Genomic DNA, 27,258 nt, shown 5'->3' on the forward strand with positions numbered 1-27,258 from the left:
TCAATTTACAAGTGTGGTTTGTTTTGGATATCATGTTAAAGGTGTTCCATGGACTTTGTGCAATATGCAGCAATATATGCTTTTAAAATGTAAGGGAAAGCTCTTTGTATTCCCCCCACCCCATACTGTGCGAGTATGAACCAGACAGCCAGGATGTGGGCACAGACATAGAAGAGACGAGGGGCTCCCTCCACTTGCCAAACCCAGCGGCCATACAGGGCAGGACTCACATTGTCTGAGAGGGCAACATCACAGCCAGGAGTGGCCAAGAGTAGGCGGACGATCTCAGCATGGCCGTGTTCGCAGGCGCACATCAGTGCGGTGGAACCATCGTCGTCTTGCAAGTTGACATCTGCTGCGCTGGCTAGCAAGGCGCGCACCATATCAAGACGCCCGTGGCTGACAGCCAACATGAGAGCCGTCTGCCCAGCCTGCAGGGGTGGAGAGAGGGGGAAGCAATGGCATTAAGCCATTGAACCGCCCAGAGAGCTTTGGCTATTGGGCGGTATAAAAATGTAATAAATAAATAAATAAATAAATAAATGGAAGAGCTTTCTGCAATGTTTGGCCCACAGAATCTCATGCATCCCCCCCTCTTCTTCCAAGTTCTCAAAGTGGAAGGGCTGGTCGGACTCAGCAGCCCACCCTGGCAAAAGGAAAGTATCCCCTCGTCCGACTTACACATCCAACTCCCTGCCGACAAATCTGGTACCTGGCTGGCTTTGGCATTAACGTTGCCCATTTTCAGCAGCTGCACAATGGTCTCCATATCACTCTCTGAGCGGGAGGCAGCCAGTGCTGTCAGCATGATGGCTGTGTAACCAGCTTTGTTCTGCTGGTCCACGTGGCATAAACCTAGAAGAGAACGGAATCGTTAGAGGCCTCATCCCTTTGGAATGGAAGACGTGGATCAAATGGGTTGTGTAGCCCTAACTCTGTCCCAAATCATTGCCACCAGGCACCTGTCTGAACTTGTTTTCAAAAATCTTCAAGAAAGGAGATCCCACAGCCTAGTTAGTATTATTATGAGCTTTCCTGATGTTTAACCTTGATATTCCTACCATTGTTTCTTATCACAGCCCTTGGCAGACCTGTATCAGTCCTTGCACCAACCTCTCCTTGTTTTAGGCCAGCGATGGTGAATGAGTGGTCATCCAGATGTTGGACTGCAACTCCCATCATAGAATCATAGAATAGTAGAGTTGGAAGGGGCCTATAAGGCCATTGAGTCCAACCCCCCTCTCAGTGCAGGGATCCACCCTAAAGCATCCCTGACAGATGGCTGTCCAGGTGCCTCTTGAAGGCCTCCAGTGTGGGAGAACCCACAACCTCCCTAGGTAACTGGTTCCATTGTCGTAGTGCTCTAACAGTCTCACTATAGGCTACGCTAGTAGGGGCTAATGACCACTGGAGTAGAACAACATCTGGGAGGGCCACACATTCCTTTTGATGTCATCAGAAGTAAGTTTCAGCCATGTAGGCCCACAGCCTATAAGGCAAGGCTGATTGGGATACGCCCTTTCCTGGAGCGTGCATACGACCCATGATGGCGGTGAAAAGAAAGGCCACACATTCCTCACTCCAGCTTTAGCCCAATCTCTTTTCTCCAGACTTCAAAGGATAACTGTCCCAGACCACCAATCTCTCTCCCTCTCTAACTGGTGTGGTGTGGTAGCCAAAGCATCAGACTCTGATGTGGGAAATTGAGTTTCAAAACTCCATTCAGCCATGAAGCTCACTGATTGCCTTGTGCAAATCTCTCACCATAGAATCATAGAATAGCAGAGTTGGAAGGGGCCTACAAGGCCATCGAGTCCAACCCCCTGCTCAATGCAGGAATCCACCTTAAAGCATCCCTGACAGATGCTTGTCCAGCTGCCTCTTGAATGCCTCTAGTGTGAGAGAGCCCACAACCTCCCTAGGTAACTGATTCCATTGTCGTACTGCTCTAACAGTCAGGATGTTTTTCCTGATGTTCAGCTGGAATCTAGTTTCCTTTAACTTGAGCCCGTTATTCTGTGTCCTGCACTCTGGGAGGATCGAGAAGAGATCCTGGCCCTCCTCTGTGGGACAACCTTTTAAGTATTTGAAGAGTGCTATCATGTCTCCCTGTTAGCTGAAGTCTCTCCATTTTTAACAGGAAACTAAAGTTGCAGGCATAATATCATGATGTCCTGTATGCGAGAATGTCTCCTTGAGTGCATCCTTCTTATCTAACATAAACAAGAGCCCTGGCTCCAGTGCTCTGCTGGGTCAAAGTTAACTTCTGTAACTTACTGTCAGGCCAAAGGTATTGTTTACAGAACTGTTTAGCATAATTAGCTATGCCCCAGTGTTATGTTCTGATTGGTTAATACTGCAACAGGGCCCTGCCCCTTGCAAGCTCAAATACTGTACTGTATTCACTATGTCTTTTGTCTGATTGCTCCCTTTGAAGAGACCAGGCCTTGATTACTAATCAATAAAGCGCTTTTGAACCCTCTGTCGCTGGAATGGTGGAGTCGTGCTTAAGGGCTGTTTGGATTTCGTCCTTCGGTGAAAAGAACATTGATCTAACATCCCCTCAATCTTCTCTTCTCCAGGCTAAACATGCCCAGTTCTTTCAGTCTCTCTTCATAGGGCTTTGTTTCCAGACCCCTGATCATCCTGCTTGCCCTCCTCTGAACACGTTCCAGCTTGTCTGCGTCCTTCTTGAATTGTGGAGCCCAGAACTGGACGCAATCATCCAGATGAGGCCTAACCAGGGACGAATAGAGAGGAACCAGTACCTCACGTGATTTGGAAGCTATACTTCTATTAATGCAGCCCAAAATAGCATTTGCCTTTCTTGCAGCCATATTGCACTGTTGGCTCCTATTCAGCTTGCAATCTACAACAATTCCAAGATCCTTCTCGTTTGTAGTATTGCTGAGCCAAGTATCCCCCATCTTGTAACTGTGCCTTTGGTTTCTATTTCCTAAATGTAGAACTTGGCATTTATCCCTATTAAATTTCATCCTGTTGTTTTCAGCCCAGCACTCCAGCCTATCAAGATCACTTTGAAGTTTGTTTCTGTCTTCCAGGGTATTAGCTATCCCACCCAATTTTGTGTCATCTGCAAATTTGATAAGCGTTCCCTGCACCTCCTTGTCCAAATCATTAATAAAAATGTTGAAGAGCACTGGGCCCAAGACTGAGCCCTGCGGTACCCCACTCGTTGCCTCTCCCCAGTTTGAGAAGGTTCCATTGATAAGTACTCTTTGAGTCCGATTCTGTAGCCAACTGTGAATCCACCTAATAGTTGTTCCATCTAGCCCACTTTTAGCTAGTTTGTTAATCAGAATGTCATGGGGCACTTTGTCAAAAGCTTTGCTGAAGTCAAGATATATGACATCCACAGCATTCCCACAGTCCACAAGGGAGGTTACCTTATCAAAAAATGAGATCAAATTTGTCTGACCGGACTTGTTCTTGATAAATCCATGTTGGCTTCTTGTGATCACCACATTGATTTCAAGGTGTTTACAGATTGACTTCTTTATAATCTGCTCCAGAATTTTCCCAGGGATGGATGTCAGACTGACTGGTCTGTAGTTCCCAGGTTCCTCCTTTTTGCCCTTTTGGAAGATAGGGACAACGTTAGCCCTCATCCAGTCGTCTGGCACCTCACCCGTCTTCCATGATTTTGCAAAGATAATAGTCAAAGGTTCTGAGAGTTCTTCTGCTAGCTCCTTCATTACTGTAGGATGCAGTTCATCCGGCCCTGGAGATTTGAACTCATTCAAGGAAATTAGGTGTCCTTTGACCATTTGTTTATCAATCTCAAACTGTAATCCTGCCCCCTCAACTTCTCCTTCACTTTTTCCAGGGGGGTCATAGACCCACTTTTGGGAGAAGACTGAGGCAAAGTAGGAATTGAGCACTTCAGCCTTTTCTTTGTCATCTGTTATCAATTTGCCATCTTCATTAAGCAGTTGAACCACCATTTCTTTCCTCTGTCTTTTACTACTCACATATCTGAAGAAAGCCTTTTTATTGCTTTTAGCATCCCTCGCTAATCTCAGCTCATTCTGAGCTTTAGCCTTCCTGACGCCATTTCAGCACTTCTGCGCCACTTCTCTGTACTCTTCTTTTGTAGCCTGGCCTTCCTTCCACTTCCTATATGTATCCCTTTTTGTTTTCAGGTCATCTCTAAGCTTTTTGTGGAGCCACATTGGTTTCCTCTGTTGTCTTCTATCTTTTCTCCTTGTTGGAATTGTTTGTAACTGTGCCTTTAAAATTTCCTTTTTTAAATACTCCCACCCATCCTGCACTCCTTTTCTCATTAGGCTCACTTGCCACGGGACCTTACTTATCATAGTTCTGAGTTTATTAAAATCAGCTTTCCTAAAATCCAGAGTACATGTATTGTACTTTTGTCTCCTTCATAACTTCATAACTTCATAACTTCATAACTTCATAACTCCTTCATAACTTCATAACTCCTTCATAACTTCATAACTTTTGTCTCCTTCATAATCAAGAATTCAAGTATCTTGATTATGGTCACTTAATCAAGTGGTTTACTTTCCCCCAGAGTTCCCGTAACTGCCACTTTATCCACTAAGTCATCCCTATTGGTCAATATCAAGTCAAGGATTGCCGATCCTCTAGTTCCTTCCTCCACTTTCTGTAGGAGAAAGTTATCACCCACGCATGTCAGGAATTTCTTGGAAGGGCCGCTTTTGGCAGTACTGGTCTCCCAACAGATATCAGGGTAATTGAAGTCCCCCATCACTACTACATCACACTTCCTTGAAACACTGGCAATTTGTTTCTCAAAAGTTTCGTCCTCGTCTTCTCCTTGATTGGGTGGTCAGTAGTAGACTCTGATTATCATGTTCTTTTTATTCTTTGCCCCATTTATTTTAATCTATATGCTCTCGATGGGGCTCCCAGTCTGATCCGCCTGTATTTCTGTGCAGGGATAGGTATTTTTAACATATAGTGCAACTCCACCTCCCTTTCTATTTCTTCTGTTCTTTTTGAACAAGTTATATCCTTCAATTGCTATATTCCCGTCATGGGAGTCATCCCACCAAGTTTCAGTTATACCTATCAAGTCGTATTTGCCTTCATGTAATAAGAGTTCAAGTTCGTTCTGTTTGTTTCCCATGCTCTGGGCATTAGTATATAGACATCGAAGACCATGTGTTTTATAGTCTGGCTTTGTTCCTACATTGTTGCGGACACTATTTTGGGGCAGTATTGGAGCTGTTCTCTGTACTGTGGTGCCTTGGCCTTCATCCATTGTTGCCTTGAGGTTTACGTCTCCCGCCCCCTCTCTTGCCACAAAGAGTAGTGCCCTCCTGAGTTCCTTGGAAGTTGGCTGGCTGGCTGAATATAAATCTAACACAAATAAATAGACTCTTCTCGATCCTCCCAGAGTGCAGGACAAGAATAACGGGCTCAAGTTACAAGAAGTCAGATTCCGGCTGGACATCAGGAAAAACTTCTTGGCCGTTAGAGCAGTACGACAATGGAACCAATTACCTAGGGAGGTTGTGGTCTCTCCCACACTAGAGGCCTTCAAGAGGCAGCTGGACAACCATCTGTCAGGGATGCTTTAAGGTGGATTCCTGCATTGAGCAGGGGGTTGGACTCGATGGCCTTATAGGCCCCTTCCAACTCTACTATTCTATGATTCTTGGGAATGTCCCCTTCCAAAATATTATGGTTGTGTGGCATGCAGCACTTTGGAGTTCTTGCCACACAGAGGTCTGGAGGTCCTGGCACAGCTGAAGTTCTAATGCCAAGATGCTACGGCAATGGTGCTGCTCCAGGAAGCCACTACCATTTGTCTAGGTGGGCCGTCCGTGTTCAAAGGACTCCCGTTGGATTCCAGATTTCCCCACTGTAGTGTGTCCACCCTACCTGTTTCAAGAAGCTTTATGACCACAGGGAAGTTGGAATGTGAGACGGTGTAATGCAAGGCTGTGTTCCCGTTGGCATCGGCCATGTTGATTATGAACTCCAGTAGTTGTGGGGAGATGGCCTGGAAAGCAGCCAAGTGCAGAGCGACCAATTCGGGATCTGCTTCTTTGTGGCAGGAGAGCCTCAGCCAATAGTGGAGCACTGCAGTATAAGCCAATTTCTACAGCATTAAAGGGGAAAAACAACAGCATCAGCACCTGTCAGGTATGAAGCTGCTATGTCTCACTTCTGCCTTCTTTCTTTGCCCTTCTTAGTGAAACACTCTGGTTTCCTTGGACATTCCCACCCTCCATTTCCCTCCTCTGGCACACCTGCGTGGCAAATTTAAGCTGATTTTAATTTAGCTCAAACGGAATTACTTCCCCATGGAACATGCAGATATTCCGAGTTCTTTTGTATCAGACATCTCCTCTCCAGCTGGATGGGGTCCAAAATGACCTCTAAAGCCACTAATGGAATAAATCTCAGCCCATAAACATTTGCCCATAAAACCATGAGCCTCTAGTGTAGCATTCTGGCAGACGTACAACACAGGCTTCACACATGGGAGCTACATTACCCATTTAAGTCCTCCTCCACCCTCCAGAACTTTAGCAATACATATGTGTACCATTTCTTCATCCATGTGTGCACTGGGGCTCTCTAGGTATTTCTGAAGGAATTCACAGGCTGAAAGGAGCTCCTTGCTGAGTCCCATCCTGGTAGTCAAAAGGAAAAAGGAGAGAAAGATTAGCTGTTGAACATAGGCGACTATAAGCTGACAGTGGCTGTGTTTGCACATAAAGCTAAGACAGAATTTAGCGTGGAATGCATGAGCCCCTGCAAAGCCTCAGGCTCAGGTATTCCTCCATCCCCATTTCCTCCTCCTACACCTATGTGGCCTAGAGGAGGACTTAACTAGGGTTGTGTTTCACTTTCCATGATTGGCTACTTGTTATATATGAACCAGGAATCATGGTTTAAAACAAACTCTAGTTTGTTAAACAAGCCAGCAAAACAAGCCTCTTTTTTGGCTGGCTAGTTTAGCAATTGACTACGTTTGTTTTAAATCACAATTCCTGTTTCACACAAAACAAGAAGACAGGAATTAGGGAAAGTGCAACTATGTGAGAAGAGAAGGAAGTGTGAGAATCTGAGAGTTTGCTCAGGATCACAGAGGCTCATTCAGGTTAGGCGAAACCCTGACTAAGTGTTACATGAGAAATGAACTTGAGTTCCTCTGAAAGGAAAGACAAACGTCACAAAGATAGTGTTTACAGTGAATTCATCAATTGTGGTGAAAGTCCAGCTTCCCAACTAAATGACTGGTGTGTAATACCAAAAGAACTGAATACTGGGTTTTACCAGTGCTTTAGGTATCTCCTTATTCATATATACTTTTGAAGGGGAAAAAATGTTTTTTAAAATTGCAAAACTACTCTTGCATTGGGGATGGGTGATATTATGAGGGCAGGGGGTAGGGGGCACCTAATTATTGCCATCTATAACTGGTTTCTACTTCTAACTTGAAGAACTGTTATCCCCAGTATTTGACCCTAGAGGGGAATAGATGCACTTGGGTTGAACTACAGTGACAGTAGTTCACTGTTCTATAAATGTTACATAAATTTTCACTGTGATTCTCCTCAATCCCTATCTCCAGTGGAACACACACAGCCATCCTGAACTTACAAAACGACAATTTGAGGAGCAGATGGGAAGGAGGAGAGGGGACAATTCATGTAACTACATTTTACACCGTGAATTTTCCCCAGCAAATTTGTCAGGCTGTTATCAGTTTTGTGACTGTGCTCACAGGGTTGGAAGATGCGAGGCTGATTCACACATGGATGTTCATCAGTCATGAATGACTCTCACGGTGTGTGAGGTGATACAAACGTTCTGTATCTACCACCCATGAAAGTCAACACCTGATGATGCAGTGATCAAGTTCGAAATACGCTTGTGTGAACCAGCTCTGTAATTCACTACATTATGAAAAATGAGTTGAAACATCTAGCAAGTTGTGATTTGGACAAGTGTTATTAAAGCTGCTCAACTGATCTTGTGAATGTTACATCAGCTACTGAAAAAAGTCAATTCAGATTGCCTTTATCTTGATCAACTTATACAGAAGTAGAAAACATTTTTTTTAAAAAATAAATGGGGGCAGCACCTCGAAAAAAGCCCGAGCATGCTCGGTGACTTCCAGGAGCCATAGAATGTTGTCAGTTGCGCGGGCGCACACAACCACCCCCACACCAGCACCCTAGAATAGCAAGGTGGAAGAAACTGGCCTGCTTGAGTCCCTAAGCGCTTATAGTATTCTAGAAGGCATGGCTCTGTGGCTGAAACCATGAACAGAAGCCTTCCTGTTATGGCATGGGTGTGTTGAATCCCTTTATTATGAGTGTGCATGTGTGGATTACCCCTACACCTCTGTTGGCCACATGACATCAGGGTGTGGGCCCATGGCCCCTGAAGTCATCTGTCCCTGGCTTCAGTGTGTGCATGCTCTCTCTGTTAGCAGAACTCAGGCTACAGGTCACTGACCTGAGGCTAAAGGGTTAACAAACACCTACAGGGTGGGAGGGGATTGCTACAATGCTTGTCTTGCTACTTCCTGTCTCCTCCCTCCTTCTTCTTTCTGCTGTTTTACCCACCTGCATGGTGTGCTGACCACGATGGGGGAACCAAGCCATCCCATCGTAGAATATGTCAAATGTTGCTAAGTAAAGTTTTCTTTCAAACCACCTGGAGTGTTTCTATTGTCTGTACGCGTGGCTACTCACAGGGAGCTGATTCGGTCAACAACAGGTTATGGGCCCAGGACGCAAATAAAGAATAACCCGTGAAAGGAATCACTTGGGAACCTGTGAGTACTGCTTATCGGTTAGACAAGAAAAGAAAAGAAAACTCTTAGAGTGTGGGACGATGGCTGAAAGCAACACATACGCAACCATGGCAAAGTTAGACACCAGGAACTACCAGACATGGAAGTTCAAGATGGAAATGGTGCTAGTAAAAGATGACTTGTGGGAGGTTTTAGAATCAGCTCGACCTGCAGAAAACCCCCAGGACTGAGATAAAAAGGACAGAAAAGCAAGGGCAACAATTGCTTTGTCGGTCCAAGACGACCAGTTGCTCCACATTCGAAATGAGAAAACAGCAAAGGGAATGTGGGAAGCATTGCAGAAAATACATCAGCCTAGCAGTATAAACACAAAGCTCTTTCTGAAGAGAAAACTGTTTAAAATGAGGCTGGAAAGAGGTGCTAGTTTGCCAGACCATGTAAATGCAGTCCTGCAAGTGGTTCAAGAACTAAGAGCAATTGGCTCAGAGACCTCGGAAGAGGATGTCGTGTCCATCATTTTGTGCAGCCTAGATGACTCCTACGAACCCCTCATAACAGCCTTAGGAGTGTGCCCCGAAGCAGAGTTAAAATTGGACTATGTGAAGGCCAGGCTGATTAGTGAGTGGACTCGCAGGATGGAAAACATGGCCGATGCCTCATGTAACAGGACAAAGGCTGGGTGGGAAACGAAGGCCGCAAAGGAATCTGAGAAGGCCCTAAAGGCCAAGGCCAAGCAATGTTATACATGCGGGGCGAAAACACACCTTAAAAGGGACTGTCCCAAAAACGGCCACAAGAGGGAGACGAAGGGCAATGAAAAACATGCCCGGACAAACCTTTGCAAATTGGCCTCTCTTGAACCATCCAGAACTCAAGGGGACAATCTGGTTTGGATATTGGACTCAGGGGCCAGCTGCCACATGACTAGCCAGAGAGAGTTCTTCACCAAACTGGATCATCGAAGGCAAAGTTATGTTTGCCTGGCAAATGGAGAACAGATAAGAACAGATGGGGTGGGAGAAGGCACCATAGACTGCATAGCCCCACCACATGGCGGGAAGACAAAGCTGACAGAAGTCTTGTTTGTGCCAGACCTAGAAGGGAACTTGCTCTCAGTGAGAAAGCTTGCAGCGGATGGATTTGTCCTGCTTTTCCAAGAGGACAGATGCCAAATCAGCAGAGATGGAAGCCTGTGGGGCAGTGCCATGGCAAGAAACTCCATGTATGAGGTCACCAGCGGCAGAGAAGAGGCCAGAAGGGCAGAGCACATACCCACGACAGCTGCATCCACCTATGGCACAGACGCATGGGGCACAGAAGTATGGAGGCAGTAAAAGAGTTGGTGACTAAAGGACTCACTGCAGACCTACAAATCCCAGCGTGCAAGTCAAAGATGAACTGTGTTTGCTGCATCAAGACCAAGTTCACGCGAGCCCCACTGCTCAAGGCAAGCGAGAGCAGAGCCAAACAACCATTGGAGCTCATCCACTCTGACCTTTGTGGACCAATGAAGGCAGTAACCCCTGGAGGGGGTAGGTACTTCCTTACTTTCATTGATGATTATTCCAGGTTCACGACAGTGTACATCATCAAGCATAAGAACGAGGTGCTGAGTAAGCTGAAAGAGTTTGTTGCAGCGGCCAGGAACAAATTCCATAGGACATTGGGTGCCATTTGCACTGACAATGGAGGAGAGTATGTAGGAAAAGAGATGGGAGCATACTTGCGGGCCCAAGGCATCAGACACCAGAGGACAGTCACCTACTCGCCGGAACAGAACGGTGTGGCTGAGAGGCGCAACAGGTCACTCCTAGACATGGCAAGAAGCATGCTGTCAGATGCAAACCTACCATTCAAATTCTGGGGAGAGGCGGTGTCGACAGCGGCCTACATACAGAACAGGCTGCCAACCAGAGCCACTGATATGACACCCTTTGAGGTGTGGCATGGAGCCAAGCCAAAATGGGCCACCTGAGAGTGTTCGGATGCAAGGCCTATGCTCACATCCCAGAGCAGAAGAGGACTAAGCTAGGTGACAGAGCCATTGAAGGGGTCCTGGCGGGATATAGCCCCTACAGCAAAGGCTACAGAATCCTCATTCCACGAGACTGTAGCATCATAGTCAGCCGAAGTGTGCAGTTTGACGAGACTGCAAGGCCCGGGACTATGGAGTTCATAGAGGTGGATCTAAGTGCACCTGACAGCGGAGAAGGGGAGCCCAAGGCATTCAAGCAAGATGAGGGGGCGACCAACATGCCCAAAAGCAACAGCGAGGCCAGCAACACCGAGGAGCCCAACCTGGAGGCAATAGAGCAACAAGAACCCAGGAGGTCAGAGCGGGCTACTAAAGGGGTGCCACCAGCCAAATACGGTGACTATTACTTCACAGCCAAGGCACAACAGGTCCAGGAGCCAGCGAGTTGGGAGGACATTGCCCACTTGCCTAAAGATGAGGCAGACAAGTGGAGGAAAGCAGCTCAGGAGGAGATGGACTCATTACATGAGAATGAGACCTGGACCCTGGCCAAGCTCCCACCCAATCGCAAGGCAATCGGCTGCAAGTGGACTTTCAAAGTGAAACGCAACGCAAGCGGCGAAGTAGAGCGCTACAAAGCCAGGTTAGTAGCAAAGGGATACTCTCAAAAGTATGGGGAGGACTATGATGAAACTTTTGCCCCAGTAGTAAAACACACAACCATCAGAGCCATGCTGAGCATAGCAGCCAGCAGAGAGATGCAAGTCAAGTATCTAGACATTAAGACTGCATTCCTATACGGTAAGATAGAAGAGGACCTGTACATGATGCAACCGCCAGGATTTGCAGATCCAGAAGGGGCGGGGAAAGTGTGTAAATTGCACAAGAGCATCTATGGACTTAAACAGGCAGCCAGAGCCTGGAATGAAAAAATTAATGGAGTCCTAGTAAACCTGGGTTTCACCAAAGGGAAAGCAGACCCTTGCCTCTATACCAGGCAGAAGGGGGGCAGATGGACATACGTGTTAGTGTATGTGGACGACTTGGTCCTGTGCTATGAGCAGGAAAGCGACAGCACAGAAATCATGCTCAAGTTGAGGCAGAACTTTGAGATTAAAGATCTGGGTCCCATATCACATTATCTGAGCATACAGGTCGAGAAGGGGAAATACGGGAGCTTTCTCCTTAACCAAAGACAAAAGATCGAAGAGATGCTGCTAGAGTTTGGAATGGCAGAGGCGAAACAGGTCAAGACTCCCATGACCACAGATCATCTGAAGGGTCGAGGCGATGACATTCCACTACCGGACAACCAGCAGTATCGAAGGGCGATTGGTAAGTTGTTATTCATTGCAACAGTTACCAGGCCAGACATCGCTGCAGCTGTGGGCATCCTGAGTAGGAAGGTAGCCAACCCATCTCAGCGTGACTGGAACGGAGTGAAGCGTGTGATGCGCTATCTGAAAGGCACTGCGGATGCCAAGAGGCACATCCATGGGACTGGTTGGGTTTGTGGATGCAGACTGGGCAGGCGACGAGTCAGACCGTAAGTCTACGTCGGGAAGCCTGTTCATATACAATGGCGGAGCCATCAGTTGGGCCAGTAAAAAGCAGGCGGTTGTAGCCATGTCTTCCACAGAAGCGGAATACGTGGCAGCGGCCAGTGCATGTCAGGAGGCGATTTGGCTCAGGCAATTACTCACTGACATGGGGCTGGTGATCACTCAAGCCACAGTGCTACATGAGGACAATCAGGGGTGCATAAAGCTAGCATTGAGTGAGAAGCTGAGACCACGGACGAAACACATCGACGTGAAGTATCACCTGATAAGAGACCTAGTAGAGCAAAGAGTGATTGAGCTAAAGTACTGTCCAACCGAAGAGATGGTGGCAGATGTGCTGACAAAACCCCTACCAGGGGAATTGCACCAGCGCCACCTGATGGGCATAGGACTGATGCAATGACCTATTTGGACTGGCGCAGTGCCCTGTGGCCTTTGAGAAGGGGTGTTAGCAGAACTCAGGCTACAGGTCACTGACCTGAGGCTAAAAGGTTAACAAACACCTACAGGGTGGGAGGGGATTGCTACAATGCTTGTCTTGCTACTTCCTGTCTCCCTCCTTCTTCCTGCTGTTTTACCCACCTGCATGGTGTGCTGACCACGATGGGGGAACCAAGCCATCCCATCGTAGAATATGTCAAATGTTGCTAAGTAAAGTTTTCTTTCAAACCACCTGGAGTGTCTATTGTCTGTACGCATGGCTACTCACAGGGAGCTGATTCAGTCAACAACACTCTCTGCAAGGCTGAAATTCTGAACAGAAGCCCTTCCATTATTGCGTAACACTTATGTTGTGAGCCCGGAATAATGGCTCAAGTTACAGGAAGTCTGATTCCGGCTGGACATCAGGAAAAACTTCCTGACTGTTAGAGCAGTATGACAATGGAATCAATTACTTAGGGTGGTCGTGGGCTCTCCCACCCTAGAGGCCTTCAAGAGGCAGCTGGACAACCATCTGTCAGGTATGCTTTAAGGTGGATTCCTGCATTGAGCAGGGCGTTGGACTCGATGGCCTTGTAGGCCCCTTCTAACTCTACCATTCTATGATTCTATATACTGTAACTTTCTGTTGTCCCACTTACCCAGCAACTATTACTGACAATGCTAGAACTGAGGAAGCCTGATTTTGAGTCTCAGCAGCTTCCAGAATCTGGCTTCCTAAGAATAAACTTGTCCAAAGCAAAACTCTGAAAAGTTTCCAGGGCCTGAGTAGATGCACAGAACTTTGAGGATCTCCACAGTTTGTTGTCCTCCTCCTTTCTAACCCCTCATCCTGTACCCATCCCCCCACCCCCACCCTTCAAATTTCTTCCTTCCATGATTGCTTGATTCTGAGCAAAACTTTAACAGTACTGTGAATATTTGTAAAACATGGCACCCATGCTATAGGCTTTGCATCATTTATTCTGGCATAATATTTGGTTTCCCCAGGGAAGAGAGTGTGGACTAATCTTAGCACAGAGCCCTGATAGCCCAGGAGATGGCCAAGCTGATGGTTACCCAGATTTGGCTGCTGGTTCCTTGCTGGGGCCTGCTGGGGCTGGCAAATTCTCCCCCGCGGTGGGGACTCCAGAGTGAGATGTAGCTGTCCCAGAAGGCTTTGGAGGCTCCGCTATCGTTGCCTGTGCTGCAGGGAGCCCCTCGCTCGCTTCATGGTATTCACTCTCAGTGCTCTCATTGTCCGAGACGTTCTCAGCTGTGCTGGAGTCGTCGGAGGAAGTGGACTCATACCTGGGAAGGGGCAAAAGCAGGGAGTGAGAAGGAGACCTGTCCTAGAATCCGCTCCCACAGCAGAGAGGAGATTAGGGAATCCTGGCTCACTTCTTGATCTGTGCTACTGAAGCACTTCCGGGCGGAAGATTTTGCAGATGCCAGGTGGGTGCACTGATTTGGGGATCCTTGCAAGCCACACAGGGACTCGGAAGATTCTTGCTGGTGCAATTACCTGCGGGATCGCCTTCTCCCATACAGTCCTCCCCGCACACTCAGGTTCTCTGGGGTGAACTTACTTCAGTCAGCTAAAACAAGGCTGACATCAGTTTCCCAGAGGACCTTTTCTTCTGTCGCCCCCAGATTGCGGAACGGCCTGCCGGAGAAGATTCGTAAAATTAACTCTCTGTGTGATTTTAAGGCAGCTTTAAAGACTAGCCTTTTCCGGCAGGCCTATCCAGATCAATGTTAAATCAAGAATTTTTAAGATGTATTGATTCCTGTTCTAATGTTGTTCCCCGCCTTGAGAGGCGGATAAGAAATAAATAAATAAAATTATTATTATTATTATTATTATTATTATTATTATTATTATTATTATTATTTGGCATCAGTGGTATCAGCGAGGGAGGCACAATCCCAGTGATGGATCACAACTCAACTGTTGTGCAAAAGCTTATAAAACCATGTAGCCACAGGCTTGAGGACAGGGGGAGGGGAGTGACACTGCTTTCCTACTCTGCAAATATATGTGAACCGCCCAGAAAACTTCAGCTATTGGGCGGTATAAAAATGTAATAAATAAATAAACAAATAAATAAATAAGGCTAAGTGAGGCAACCAGGACCATGGGAAGCTGCTCCTGCTGCCTGGATGAAGCTGGAGGCCGTGCTCCCTTCAGGGAACTGAGGAAGCCCCCTGCTCGATTGCCATCCTGGAATGAAGGATTCACTGTACCCGCCATTGACGCCCACAAACTGGAGGCTCTTCTTGCTGGCCAGAATCTCTGTAGGTTCCTCCTTCTTCTTCATGATGGACCGGATCCCTGCCGTGAGTGAAGCTGTGGTCAGTGGTCAGTCAGAGGGTGGCTCCACACAGCATCCCGCGCGGCACCCCTCTCCACCCCACACTTCTTACCTTGGTCTTCTCCCTCACTTGGTGCATCTAGTTTAGGCTCCTGGGACAGGCAGGGGGCCATTTGCTCTGCCTGGAGGGGGTCTGTAACAGAGTGCTCATTTCTCTCTAATGACCCGTGGGGCTCTGGAAGAGGAGAGAGGCCACAGTATCAGCATAGGCTCCTCAGGCTTCTCCGAGACTTTACCGGCCATGTGGCTCCTGTACAACGCAAGGGCTGGCCTCTTGCTCTACCTTGAAGACTTTCTTCTGCAGTAAAGACGAAGCTCTCCCCTCGCCCCCATCCCACAGCCTTCCACAATTACAGTAATAGAAAGTACATAGGAGGATCTATTATGGAACTGGTTCAGTTAGAGTGAGGAGAATATGCAAGCATTGTTCTCCCCATCTACCTGCTCCATGCCTCGTGTACAGAAGTATCGATGCAGCAAAGGACTCAGCCACATGGAAGCAGTAACTACATGCGCAATGGCAATATGTGGAACGGCCCTACACATCTGCAACTTTCAGGATTTCTTCCATTCAACCCCCCCCAGAATTCATACAGCTGGATTCTCCTCTCTGCTCCATCCTGCTTCCTGTGGCCGCTGAAAAGAAACAAGAGAATCCCACTTCTAAACTGGGGTGGGGAACCTGTGCCCCTCCAGATGTCACTGGGCCCAAACTCCCAGCACTCCCAGCCAGCCAGCCTGGCCAATGGCCAGGGAGGATGAGAGGTGTCACCCAACATTTGGAGAGCCGCAGGTGCCCCCCACCCATTTCTAAGGGTGCATGAGGTCCTATACCAGTCTTTCCCAAGGTGGTACCCTCCAGATGTTTTGGGCTGCAACTCCCAATATCTCTGACCGTTGGTCATGGTTGGGACTGATGGGATTTTTAAACTCCAAAACAAATGGAGGGCTCCAGATTGCAGAAGGCTGTATTACACTCAAACTGCCCATGTCCGGGCCCCAAGCTCCAGCTAGCCCGTCCCAAAGTGGCTAGGAGTTCACTTCCAGCCCATATAGGAGCTTCTGATGTGGTCTTCATACGTAAAGCTCACAACACATCTAATACAGCGGAGAAGCCTCGAGAGGGAACGTTGCCTTCTCTTGGGCTCCCCAGGGATCTGGAGGTCAGGTTGGCTCCTGGCCTATGAGGGCTCTTCCCTCCTCCCCACATATTCTTTGTGGCAAAGCTGGCTCGTAACTGCAGCTGCCAATAAACTTTTCGTTCCAGAACTTTTGATCTCACCCTGGGAACTTCACAGTCTATTTTCAGAGCTTCTCTTTCCCTTGCTCCTGCTATAAACAGCTGGTAAAAATCAACATCTTAGATATACAAAAGTCTTTAAATACAAGAGTTGGATCTTGGGCAACTGCATATCTGATGTGTAAGTGACTGGAAAACTCCTTATTCGTAGTCCTTTATTTTTCTTGCATTATTACTTACCTTGGACACATCAAATGGGGGGAGTGGTAGGAAAACTCTAAACCAGGCATAGGGAACCTCCAACCCATGGGATAGATATCAGGCCCACCAGCATTCCCCCCAGGTCCCGCCCCCTCTCCCAACAAGGAAAAGCTGTCTCTAATCAGCAGCTGATCGCAGAAGAGAGATTTTCCATGCTGCACAATAAGAAAGGGAGGCTTTGTCACTGTGCAACAGGGGGAAAGCTCTTATCTCTGATCAGCTCCTCATGGAGATAAGAGCTTTTTCTTGAAGGTGAGAAAGGGCAAGGGCTAGAGAGAAAGCTGCTCAGTGATTCTGTTCAGCTTACTTCTGAGGACTGTCCTGCAGAGTTTTGTTCTGCTTAGTTGTGAGTAGACATGCAGAGGCTTGGTATTTAGGATGTTATTTGAAAAGTGCTCCTAAGAGCTTCAGTCTGGCTACTAAGTGATTCAGACTTGTCCTCCTTAGTTGAATAGGCTTAAAATTGGTAATAACACAATTTCTGTAGAAAATAATAAAATTGTTAAAATTCAAAAAAAAAAATTGGTAATAACATTTGCCCCCACCCCAAGTTCTACATCTAGGAAATAGAAACCAAATGCAGAGTTACAAGATGGGGGATACTTGGCTCAGCAATACTACAAACGAGAAGGATCTTGGAATCGTTGTAGATCACAAGCTGAATATGAGCCAACAGTGTGATGTGGCTGCAAGAAAGGCAAATGCTATTTGGGGCTGCATTAATAGAAGTATAGCTTCCAAATCACGTGAGGTACTGGTTCTTCTCTATTCGGCCCTGGTTAGGCCTCATCTAGAGTACTGCGTCCAGTTCTGGGCTCCACAATTCAAGAAGGATGCAGACAAGCTGGAGCGTGTCTAGAAGAGGGCAACCAGGATGATCAGGGGTCTGGAAACAAAGTCCTATGAGGTGAGACTGAAAGAACTGGGCATGTTTAGCCTGGAGAAGAGAATGTTGAGGGGAGACATGACAGCACTCTTCAAATACTTAAAAGGTTGTCACACAGAGGAGGGCCAGGATCTCTTCTCGATCCTCCGAAAGTGCAGGACACGGAATAATGGGCTCAAGTTAAAGGAAGCCAGATTCCAGCTGGACATCAGGAAAAACTTCCTGACTGTTAGAGCAGTACGACAATGGAACCAGTTACCTAGGGAAGTTGTGGGCTCTCCCACACTAGAGTCATTCAAGAGGCAGCTGGACAACCATCTGTCAGGGATGCTTTAGGGTGGATTCCTGCATTGAGCAGGGGGTTGGACTCGATGGCCTTGTAGGCCCCTTCCAACTCTGCCATTCTGTGATTCTATGATTTTGCCTTTGGCCCCACCCACAGATGGTGTGCAGCCCACAAGACTGAATTGGGTTCCCAACCCCCGCTCTAAACAGAGGGCCATCGTAGTTTGAGCACTGGCTGCGTTTGTAAGAAGATGTGCCAAATACTCTTCTGGGAGGGGGAGGAGGTGTTCTCCTCCTCCCCTCAAAGCAGACTGAACGATAGGTACCCTGTCCCTTACCAGTTGTTTCTTGCTTTCCGTTTCCAACCTCCTCAGTGCCGACGATGCTGATCTTTTTCACAGAGTGGAAGGTGGTAGCTGTGGTCACCGGACCGGCATGAACCGGAAAAGTGGTCTCCATCACCTCATCGCTACGATATGTGGCATAGAGTGGCATCTTTGCTTCCTCAGACCCTGAATCTTTGCTTGCCAAAGCTTTGAGGCTGGCATATGGCTCCTTGTTCTCCAGGGTTTGTGCCCTCTGTGGCCTGTGATCCAACCCTGTGGCCGTGCTGGCTACAATCTCTGGTTCCCTTTCCACTTGGACAACCTTGACTGTATCTACCCGAATGGGGGCATCCGGGTGCCCCTGAGTGCTCCCATTACACCATTGCTCTGAACCTTCTCCCCCTACACCCCATTCTCTCAGGCCACCATCGCTTGTGGATGTTTCTTTGTCCTCCTGCACCCTGCCTTGACCCTCCAGTTTCTGGTGGGCCACCTGGAGTTCTTGGAGTGCCCTTTTCAGCTGTGTCTCTAGTACGGCAATCTTGGTGGACAAGGCCTGAACAGCTTGGCGCTGCCGTTCTTCCTCTGGGGAAGGCAACCCCAACTCCTCCTCCCTGACTGCCACCCCTACATCACACCTCCCCACCTCCCCACTCAACTCTCCATCTTCAGCTGACATGCCCACACCCACCGATCTCACTTCCTTCTTGTCCAGCCTGCCCCCTGTGTCAAGCTTCGTACTGCCCTCTTCTGCATTTCCTCCTGCCCCCTCCTCAGGGATGTCTATGTAGAGCTCCCCCCTGGATTTTCCCTTGCTAAAACCCCCCGGATGTCCCAAGAATTTCTGGCTTTTGAGCTGGACACTAAGTTGCCGCTTCTCCTCCTGCAACACGGAGATTTTCACCTGAAGCACTGGGATCATCTTGACCTGCTCTTCCAACTGGCGCAACTTCTTCAAGGCCACAGCCATCTGCTCCCGAACATGCTGGAGGTGCCCTGGGGTGGGTGAGACTGGGGTGGACAACCCAGAACCAACTGGTGTGAATTGTCCAGGAGCGCCTTGCTGCGAGCCATTGTAAGAAGTCTGACGAGAGAGGCACTGGCTTCCCACCAACGAGCTGGTTGAGCCAGATACGCTGCTATGGAGACTTCCGAGGCCCGTTGCCCTGGGCCTTTCCCCATCTCCTGAGTCTGCCTGGTCCTCTAGCTTTTTTCTGGCATCCAGCAACGTTTTCTCCACCCGGGCATTGAAGTTGCTCGGCGTGGTGTTGGTGTACTGTGGGTAGAAGCTGCGTCCACAATAAGAATAGGAGGAATGGCGACTGTCCATGCTGGCGTTGGAGCAAAGGGATTCAGTAGAGGTCCACCATGACCCAGTGTAGCCATAGCCCCGTGGCAGTGAGCTGTAGCGTGGTCGACGGTGGACTGGAATGCGCTTAATTGTGTGGCCCTTCTCAATGTCATCCACATACTTGAGAAAGTCCAGGTCCAGGCGGTAGCCATAGGGGGTCTCCACTGAATAGGACAAATCTTGCTCCTTCCCATGGAAGGCTGCAGCAGAGGTGGGATTGGCCTTCCCTGTGGAGCACAGAGGAAAAGAGAGCAGCTTAAAACATCATATCCCGACGTAATAATCATGTTGAATCTTTTCAGATCATGGCAACCTAAGATCTCAAACTGTGTGGATGTACTTATACAACCAGACCCATTTGTCCCCAGTCCAGTGTGTGGACAGTTTAACTTCAAAGTAATTGGAATGTTTATGATCATTCAATGACATCACAGAGGCTTTTCCAATAATATGGGGGATTAAGTTCAACTGAATGAAGCAGAACTCTTACACCCAGCAACTGGGGAAGTTATGAAGATTGTACCCCTTCATTTTCTCTGCTTACTTGGGAAATCAGCAAACCGCTATTATTATTATTATTATTATTATTATTATTATTATTATTATTATTATTATTATTATTATTATTTTGCATGCTGAGAAGTTTAGTTTGATGCCTCAATCTCTCTGCAGCCATATTAAGTGTCATAATAGGACATCCAAAACGCCCCATGACCCACTGGGTTCTCTTGCTTTTATTGTGGAATTGCCTTCATGTGGGATCTTCCAAGAGTGGAATAAATCATGGAATATTTGAAATCTAGCAAGTTACAAACCTAAAAAAGAAATTTTAAAATTGTTATGTGTGTGCAAGATGCTGTATGTGTACATTGACACTGCTGCAGAGGCAAGATATCTATTCAGACTCAGTAGACCTGAATCCCAGGTGCCGAAGATAAACAACCACAGGGGACAGCCATCACCAGCATGCTCTGCTTGTGAGTTTCTGAACTTGGGCATCTGGCTGACAACTGTTAGAGGAAGCATGTAGGCAGACCTTGGTCTGATCCAGTAAGGCAATTCTTCCTACATTATGTAGGCACTGTGTTACATCACTACATCTCACCTGGATTTTACATGCACCAGGCAAAAAAGTAGTATTTATACAATGCTCCTGGAATAAAGCCCAGGAGTCCTGGTCTCATTCTACTTCCTACCAAACCCTGAACCTTGGATTTTGTACCAAATCCAAGAAATGAACCTCCAGAACTGTCTAGGGCTGATGTGCAGCAGCTTGATCCAAGACAGCAGAGCTGGCACCGGTACACAAGGACTGGCTTCTAGCACACCCATCATGCCCACGGTGCTTCCAGATGACACACTTATGGTGCCATTGCCCAGCCCAGTCCACAGAATTTTATATGAGGTCCAGATGTTATTGTCTTCCATTCATAATCCTCCTGTGTTTCTCCTCCGTTTCTCCAGTCTTTTTCTTACAATGGAAAGCCCGTTCAGGAAGAAAAGACAGAATTGTTGCACAATGCCTTGTGGTGGTTAGTGCTGGAAACCTTCCATCTAGAAGCACCTCTGATGCCTCATGCTGTTGTTATCTGTTCAACACACCCACACACCTGGGAAAGCCGTCTCCATGTGCAGAACCTGAGCCATTCTTTAATCGTGGTCCAAATTCAATGGGTTCATCCAAAGTGGCAAAGAAGCCTTCTCAGAAGACGGAGCAAACCCACACAGCCTGCAAGAGAGACACAGATACCGTTCAAATCTACACTTGCTTAAGTCAGCCAGACCAGAACAAAGGGCTATCAGTCTGCTTGCTGCATCAAATGTTCTTGGGAATGGCTAATGGGCAAAGTTTTGACAGTATTATAGATGCTAGACCAATTGCCGCGTGGCCTAGTTAATCAGTTCCTATAGCACTGTTTGTGTTTAGTTATCACTACCAAGCATTTAATCCATGCCCATCTTGTGCTAAAAACAGACCTTACCATGAAACAGCTGGTCTCAGATATATAGGTTAGAGCTCAAAACCAACAACAAAACGCAACACTAATAAATTGGAATACAGTCAGAAAGAAAATTTTAAAAACCACGTTGCAAAGATGGTAACGCTGCAGTGTGAATTAAATAGAAGTGAAATAAAGAGCAATACATGCCAATGGTCATCTTGGAGCTGCAGAAATTGATATGTGAAGCATATTCTGACATGGACACACACGCCCCATCTAATATTCAAAATGGCGGTTGGCATGCGCCATGGCTCATCAGGGTTTAAATAGTGGGCTGTCATGTTGTGTGAACTGGCCTATTGCCTCTTAGGTGTTAGATACCACCTGGCAAAAGGTTTATTTTTGTATATATATATGGAAGAGAATGTAAAGGGTGGTGATACCCACATCAGCGGCCACATGTTCAGGTCAGCAGCCTCACCAAACTTTTCTTCCAAATAGATACCACATCAAGGTGTTATTCACTACTATAAGTAACTTTGGGAGCAACTGACAGCTAGCAGGGGGGGGGGATTTTCAGTAGGAAAACAGCACAGGGAGGAATGGGTAAACTCTTCTCCCATATACTACAGTCTGGATCTGGTTTAGAGGCTCCCACAGTTGCTGGTAATTAAAGAAAGCAATGGAAAACCCTAAACACAGGGTTCAAAGGCATGTTTAGCGTCACATGTAGCTTGACCCTCAGCCATAAACTGCCAGCCCTTTTAGTGCCGGAGGTGAAGGACAGGACAATACTCTCCCATTCCACATACAGAAGCAAAGTGGACTGGTAATCACATCTTATTTCACCGGGGATGGAACGATGTCCTCCACCACACCTGAGGGAAGCAGGCTTGCTTAGGAGGCATAAGCCAAGCCAAACGACGCAACAGAGGGAATTGGTTGCCACCCCACACATTGTCACCCTACACACCAGCATCTGACTGGTTCACTCCGCCTAGTGAACTATAGGGCCACCCTTAAAATGCCACGTTTAGGATTTCCATGATAATGTAGCTGAAACACAGAGGGAAACCCTACACACACGCGCACACACACACACACACACACACACTATATAGTTGGCAAATATTACATATTGTTGGGAAGGAGGGCAGAGACTTGTGAGAGCTGTGGAGGTGCGAAAACCGGGCCACGGGGATCGCAATAGGGCAAGGAGCCCATGGAACTGGAGGAGAGGAGCAAGAGGCGGGCTGAAGGGACTGACCAGCCAAGCCTTGGTCTGCATCTCTCCCGTATTCTTACATTTGTGGGAAAATCACGGCAAGCCATGAAAATTCCTCGCCTCCTTATCCATTTTCTCATTTCTGATCTCACATTCTCTGGCTGCAAAGCACAGCCACAAGGAAGGCGGTGGGGGGAGGACACTTCCTGTGTCCTCTCCCCTCCGTCCCCCCATTTCCAAAAATCCCCCAGCCCAGCCCCGGCGCTGGGTCAGCAAATAGTCTTGTGCTTTCTCCCGCTGCTCCCGCTGCCAAAGCCTCAGCGCACCAGACGGTCCTGCTGCCTTGGCCTCTTCCCGCCACCCCACTCCCTCAGCAACTCCAGCCAAGGCCTGGCAGAGAGCAACAATGCAGGAGCCTTTCCAGTCAGAATTCCTGTGTCAAAGGGGAACGCCGCAAAATGAGTACGGAAGAGTTGAGGCCTGGAGCGGGAGGCGCCGTCACTTCAACTGCAGGCAATGGGCCAGCGGTGAATCTCTTAAAACAGCAGGGATGTGTGTGTGTTGGGCCTCAAGCCTGCCTTGTATGTCACATCCGCTGGGCCTGGAAGACCTAACCCCTGGTATGGAAAGGAAAGCCACTCTGTACATGTTTAAAATCTCTTCAGAGTAACTTACTTTGCATACCTTAGGGCTGTCCCGGCCCAGGCCACTTCTGAGGCTAAACCCTGCGGAGCTGCAGGACTAATTTAGATCAGCCTTCCCCAACCTGGCATGCTCCAGATGTGTCAGATTACAGTTCCCATGATCCCCAGCCAATATGGCCAGGAATGCTGGAAGCTGTCACTCAAGACATCTGGAGGGCACCAGGTTGTGGAAGGCTGACTTAACAGGGTATGGCGGCAACCTTGGATGGCTTTTTAAAAGGATGACACAATTCAAATGGGGGAAAGATCCCGCATCACTTTTAGCCATGATAACTAAACCGAATTGTCATGTTCTGAATCCCAAACGCTGCTAGAGCCAAACCACACATCTGTTACATTGTCCGCTCCCAAAGGAATCTGTACGGCCTCTTCGATTAATTTCCCTTTCATTCATTTCCTTCCCTCCCAGACCCCCACAGGTCCATCCTCCAAAATATTCATTCCCTGCAATTAATTGCCCCCTCTGTTAGGGTGACCATATTTTGGAAACCAAAAAGGAGGACAAAATGGGGTCATGCCCACCAACATGTCCAGCCCCCAAGGGGGTGTGCCCACCCAAACATGGCCTTGGTCACAATCTGATTTCACAGCACACAATTAAGACAAATCTGTTCTACATCAGCGGTCCCCAACCCTTTTGGCACCAGGGACTGGTTTCGTGGAAGACAATTTGTCCACGGACCGGGGATGGGGGGTTTGAGGGGATGGTTTTGGGAAGCCCCCCGCCCCACCCCCACTCCAGCATCCTGGCTTCGCTTTGGCTGGGCAGGCGAGATGGCGCCCCGCACCCAGGTACGCTGGGGCGGGGGTGAAAGCAGCTCACCTGCGCGGCCCGGGGGTTGGGGACATGTTCTACATAACATCTTAGTGTTAAAATCAATGGAATAAGGAACAAGTGAGATATTCAGTGTATCTGAAATTAACTTCACTCATTCCTACTTTTGTAGCTTTTGCAGTACTCTGAAGCTTTTGCTATACTCTGTGTGATACAATCGCCTCTTCCCTCAAATATCTTTTCTGACTGCAAATCCTTCACTGGATGACCATAGTCTCACCTCGCCTAACATTTAACACTCTTTCCTCATCACCTTTCTCATATCTATACTAACACATTCAGCACAATGCTACCCCTGAACAAATGAAGCAGTTGACAAGTACAGAAAAATCTAGTACAACAAACAAGCAAACAAGCATTCAGAAAGAGTATAAAATACTCCCAGCTCAAAGCCTTAAAAAAAACCTATAACAACAACAACAATGGCCATATCCTTAAAACTTGTTTGGGTTTGGGGCCTTTTTTCAAAATGGCCTACACAGTTTGAGGCCTACACAGGCTTGGATAGATTTTTAGTTTTCCTCTTAAATACTGGTGAAAGACAAGCCATGCAGCTGCTTGGATGCTAAAGTTAAATGGGCCTAATTTATTTACTTCAACAACTTTGCCAGGGCTGGAGGCAGCCAAAGTAGACATAAAATAGTCATTAAAATGTTACTATTAAGATTGATGGAACCCTTATCTGGACAGAGATAGCCTAGCTACAGTTATCCATGCTCTGATAACCTCTCGTTTGGATTACTGCAATGTGTTATATGTGGGGCTGCCTTTGAAAACGGTCCGGAAGCTTCAGCTGGTACAAAACAGGGCAGCCCGTTTACTAACAGGGACTGGCTGGCGAGATCACATTACGCCAGTCCTTTTACAACTTCATTGGCTGCCAGTCCAGGTCCGGGCCCGATTCAACGTGCTGGTATTGACATTTAAAGCCCTAAACGGTTTGGGGCCAGGTTATTTGAAGGAACGCCTCCTCCCATATCCATATGTACCTGCCCGGACCTTAAGATCATCTACAAGGGCCCTTCTCTGTGAGCCCCTGCCAAAGGAAGTGAGGCAGGTGGCTACTAGAAGGAGGGCTTTCTTCGCTGTGGCACCCCAGTTGTGGAATGAGCTACCTAGAGAGGTCCGCTTGGCGCCTACACTGTACTGCTTTCGTCGCCAGATGGACCTTTTTATTCTCTCAGTATTTTAACACTTGATTTAAACTTAAATTTAAATCTTACTGTTCTAACTCTGTATTTTAATCTTATACCAATTTTGCTGCGTGGTTTTATCCTGGTTGTACTTTTTATATTGTATTTTTTAATTGTGCTTTTAACATGTTGGTTGTTTTATTATGGTTTTATTTTTGTGAACCGCCCAGAGAGCTTCGGCTATTGGGCAGTATAAACATGTAATAAATAAATAAATAAATAAGTAAATGAACAAGGGTGTAATCCAGGGTTAAACCTACCAGTTCAAAATGGGCACTTAGGACATCCAATTCTGACAGGCATGAGAGGCTGTTCCATGCAAAAAAGCCAATGCTGATTTTTAACCACACTGCCATGGACTGAGGCCGTTGTGTGAGTGCCAGCCAGCATGCACAGAACTTGGCATATATCAGATTTTTCACTAGACTGCAGCTGCTGTTTTTAACTCCCATGCTCAAGCCTGCTTCAGCACACAGCTGAAAATCAGCACATGCTGGTTAAACAGAAGACAAAAGAAGCCGCCCACGGTGCGAGGTGGTCATGTAAACGGGCCCAATGTTCTGAGTCAACCGTTTTCCTTGGTAAGCAGCAGCTGACTCATTTCATTCACACTGGGTAAAAACAGCCTGCACCACAAATCCAACGCTGAGAGACAAGAGATCCCACACATCTTTAAATTGGGAAGCGGAGCGAGAGGAAGAGTGGACTGTGCTGTGCTGCTCCAAGTCTCAAAGTCTTACTGCAAGAACTCCCGCTGACCTATCACTGCCGGGTAATGACGGCAACCCTTTGAACTAAAGACACCTGTGATCTATGCCTTCTTTTAGTTTCTGAGGCTGGTAGAAATGCTCTGAGTCTCCCCGGGTGGGGGTTAGCGGGCTGTGAAAAAATTATTTGGGATGCCGCCAGCCATTACATCACAGCCACGCCTTTTGGTCTATGCCAGCAAGATGCCTGTCCAGATGCGAAGATTTGCACCTGGGAAATCTTTTGACAACCCTTCATGCCTCACCTCCAATCAGAGGGCCCGTGCTCCCCACCTCCCCCAGCCCACAGATCCTCTTGCTTCTTGGCTGCTAGGAGCCCAGTGTGTGTAAACTGAGCCAGGCGGGGAGGGTCAGAGAGACGTGTGGCATACAGTCAAGACAGCACACCCAATGACAGGAACCGGGACAGACCCTGTCTGAAAGAGCCCTTTAGGCTTCTTTGCAAAATGAGACTTCCTGGAAGGAAAAGGGAAAAGAAGCAAGCAGGAGGCAAATGAGCAAAGCAAACAGAGTCCCCGAGGCTGAGAATTAGGAAGAAGGAAGTCACGTGCTACCTGCTTGGTTATGCTACCACATCAAAGACATTTCAGAGTCAGTGGTTGAGTCAATCTGAGCTTAGATGACCATGGGTTTGTTATTTTTAATACAGCCCATCCCTGAGAATACTCATTTCCCGCTTATCATAGAGCAGCAAACCTTTATTAGGATCAATGAAAACGTCACAAAATTGTAAGCAAGCATTCAAGTTCTCAGAACTCTTCATCAGGTTGGAGATTGGACAAAATGGGGAAGGTGGTTGAAAAAGCTGAGTATTATATTGTTGCCCCAGTGTCTATTTATTTATTTATTATTATTTATTAATTACATTTCTATACCGCCCAATAGCCAGAGCTCTCTGGGCGGTTCACAAAAATTAAAAACATTCAAAGTATAAAACAACAGTATAAAACCATAATATAAAATACAATACAAAAGCTCCACCAGATAAAAACAGCAGCAATGCAAAATTACAAACTTAAAACACCAAGTTAAAATTTATTTATAGACTGTTAAAATGCTGGGAAAATAAAAAGGTCTTCACCTGGCATCTAAAAGCATATAACGTAGGTGCCAAGTGAACCTCCT

The 27,258-nt window shown here is 47.3% G+C and overlaps 1 protein-coding gene across 1 annotated transcript in view; it reads right to left on the minus strand.

The window, feature by feature from the left end:
* The window catches only part of KANK2 (KN motif and ankyrin repeat domains 2), a 35,998-nt gene extending 9,267 nt beyond the window's left edge, over positions 1-26,731 (minus strand). Inside the window, exons 1-10 of the mRNA XM_063119333.1 lie at positions 26,688-26,731; positions 21,077-21,195; positions 18,128-19,693; positions 15,170-15,292; positions 14,990-15,077; positions 13,823-14,053; positions 6,563-6,650; positions 5,893-6,112; positions 713-855; positions 231-431 (exon numbers count right to left, since the gene is read on the minus strand). Coding sequence (XP_062975403.1) covers positions 231-431; positions 713-855; positions 5,893-6,112; positions 6,563-6,650; positions 13,823-14,053; positions 14,990-15,077; positions 15,170-15,292; positions 18,128-19,693; positions 21,077-21,113 — 2,697 coding nt within the window. The 5' untranslated portion in view covers positions 21,114-21,195; positions 26,688-26,731. The remainder of the gene's footprint in view (positions 1-230; positions 432-712; positions 856-5,892; positions 6,113-6,562; positions 6,651-13,822; positions 14,054-14,989; positions 15,078-15,169; positions 15,293-18,127; positions 19,694-21,076; positions 21,196-26,687) is intronic.
* Between the last annotated feature and the right edge of the window lie 527 nt (positions 26,732-27,258).

This window comes from Elgaria multicarinata, chromosome 3, assembly GCF_023053635.1.
Source record: "Elgaria multicarinata webbii isolate HBS135686 ecotype San Diego chromosome 3, rElgMul1.1.pri, whole genome shotgun sequence".
Classification (NCBI taxonomy): Eukaryota; Metazoa; Chordata; class Lepidosauria; order Squamata; family Anguidae; genus Elgaria; species Elgaria multicarinata.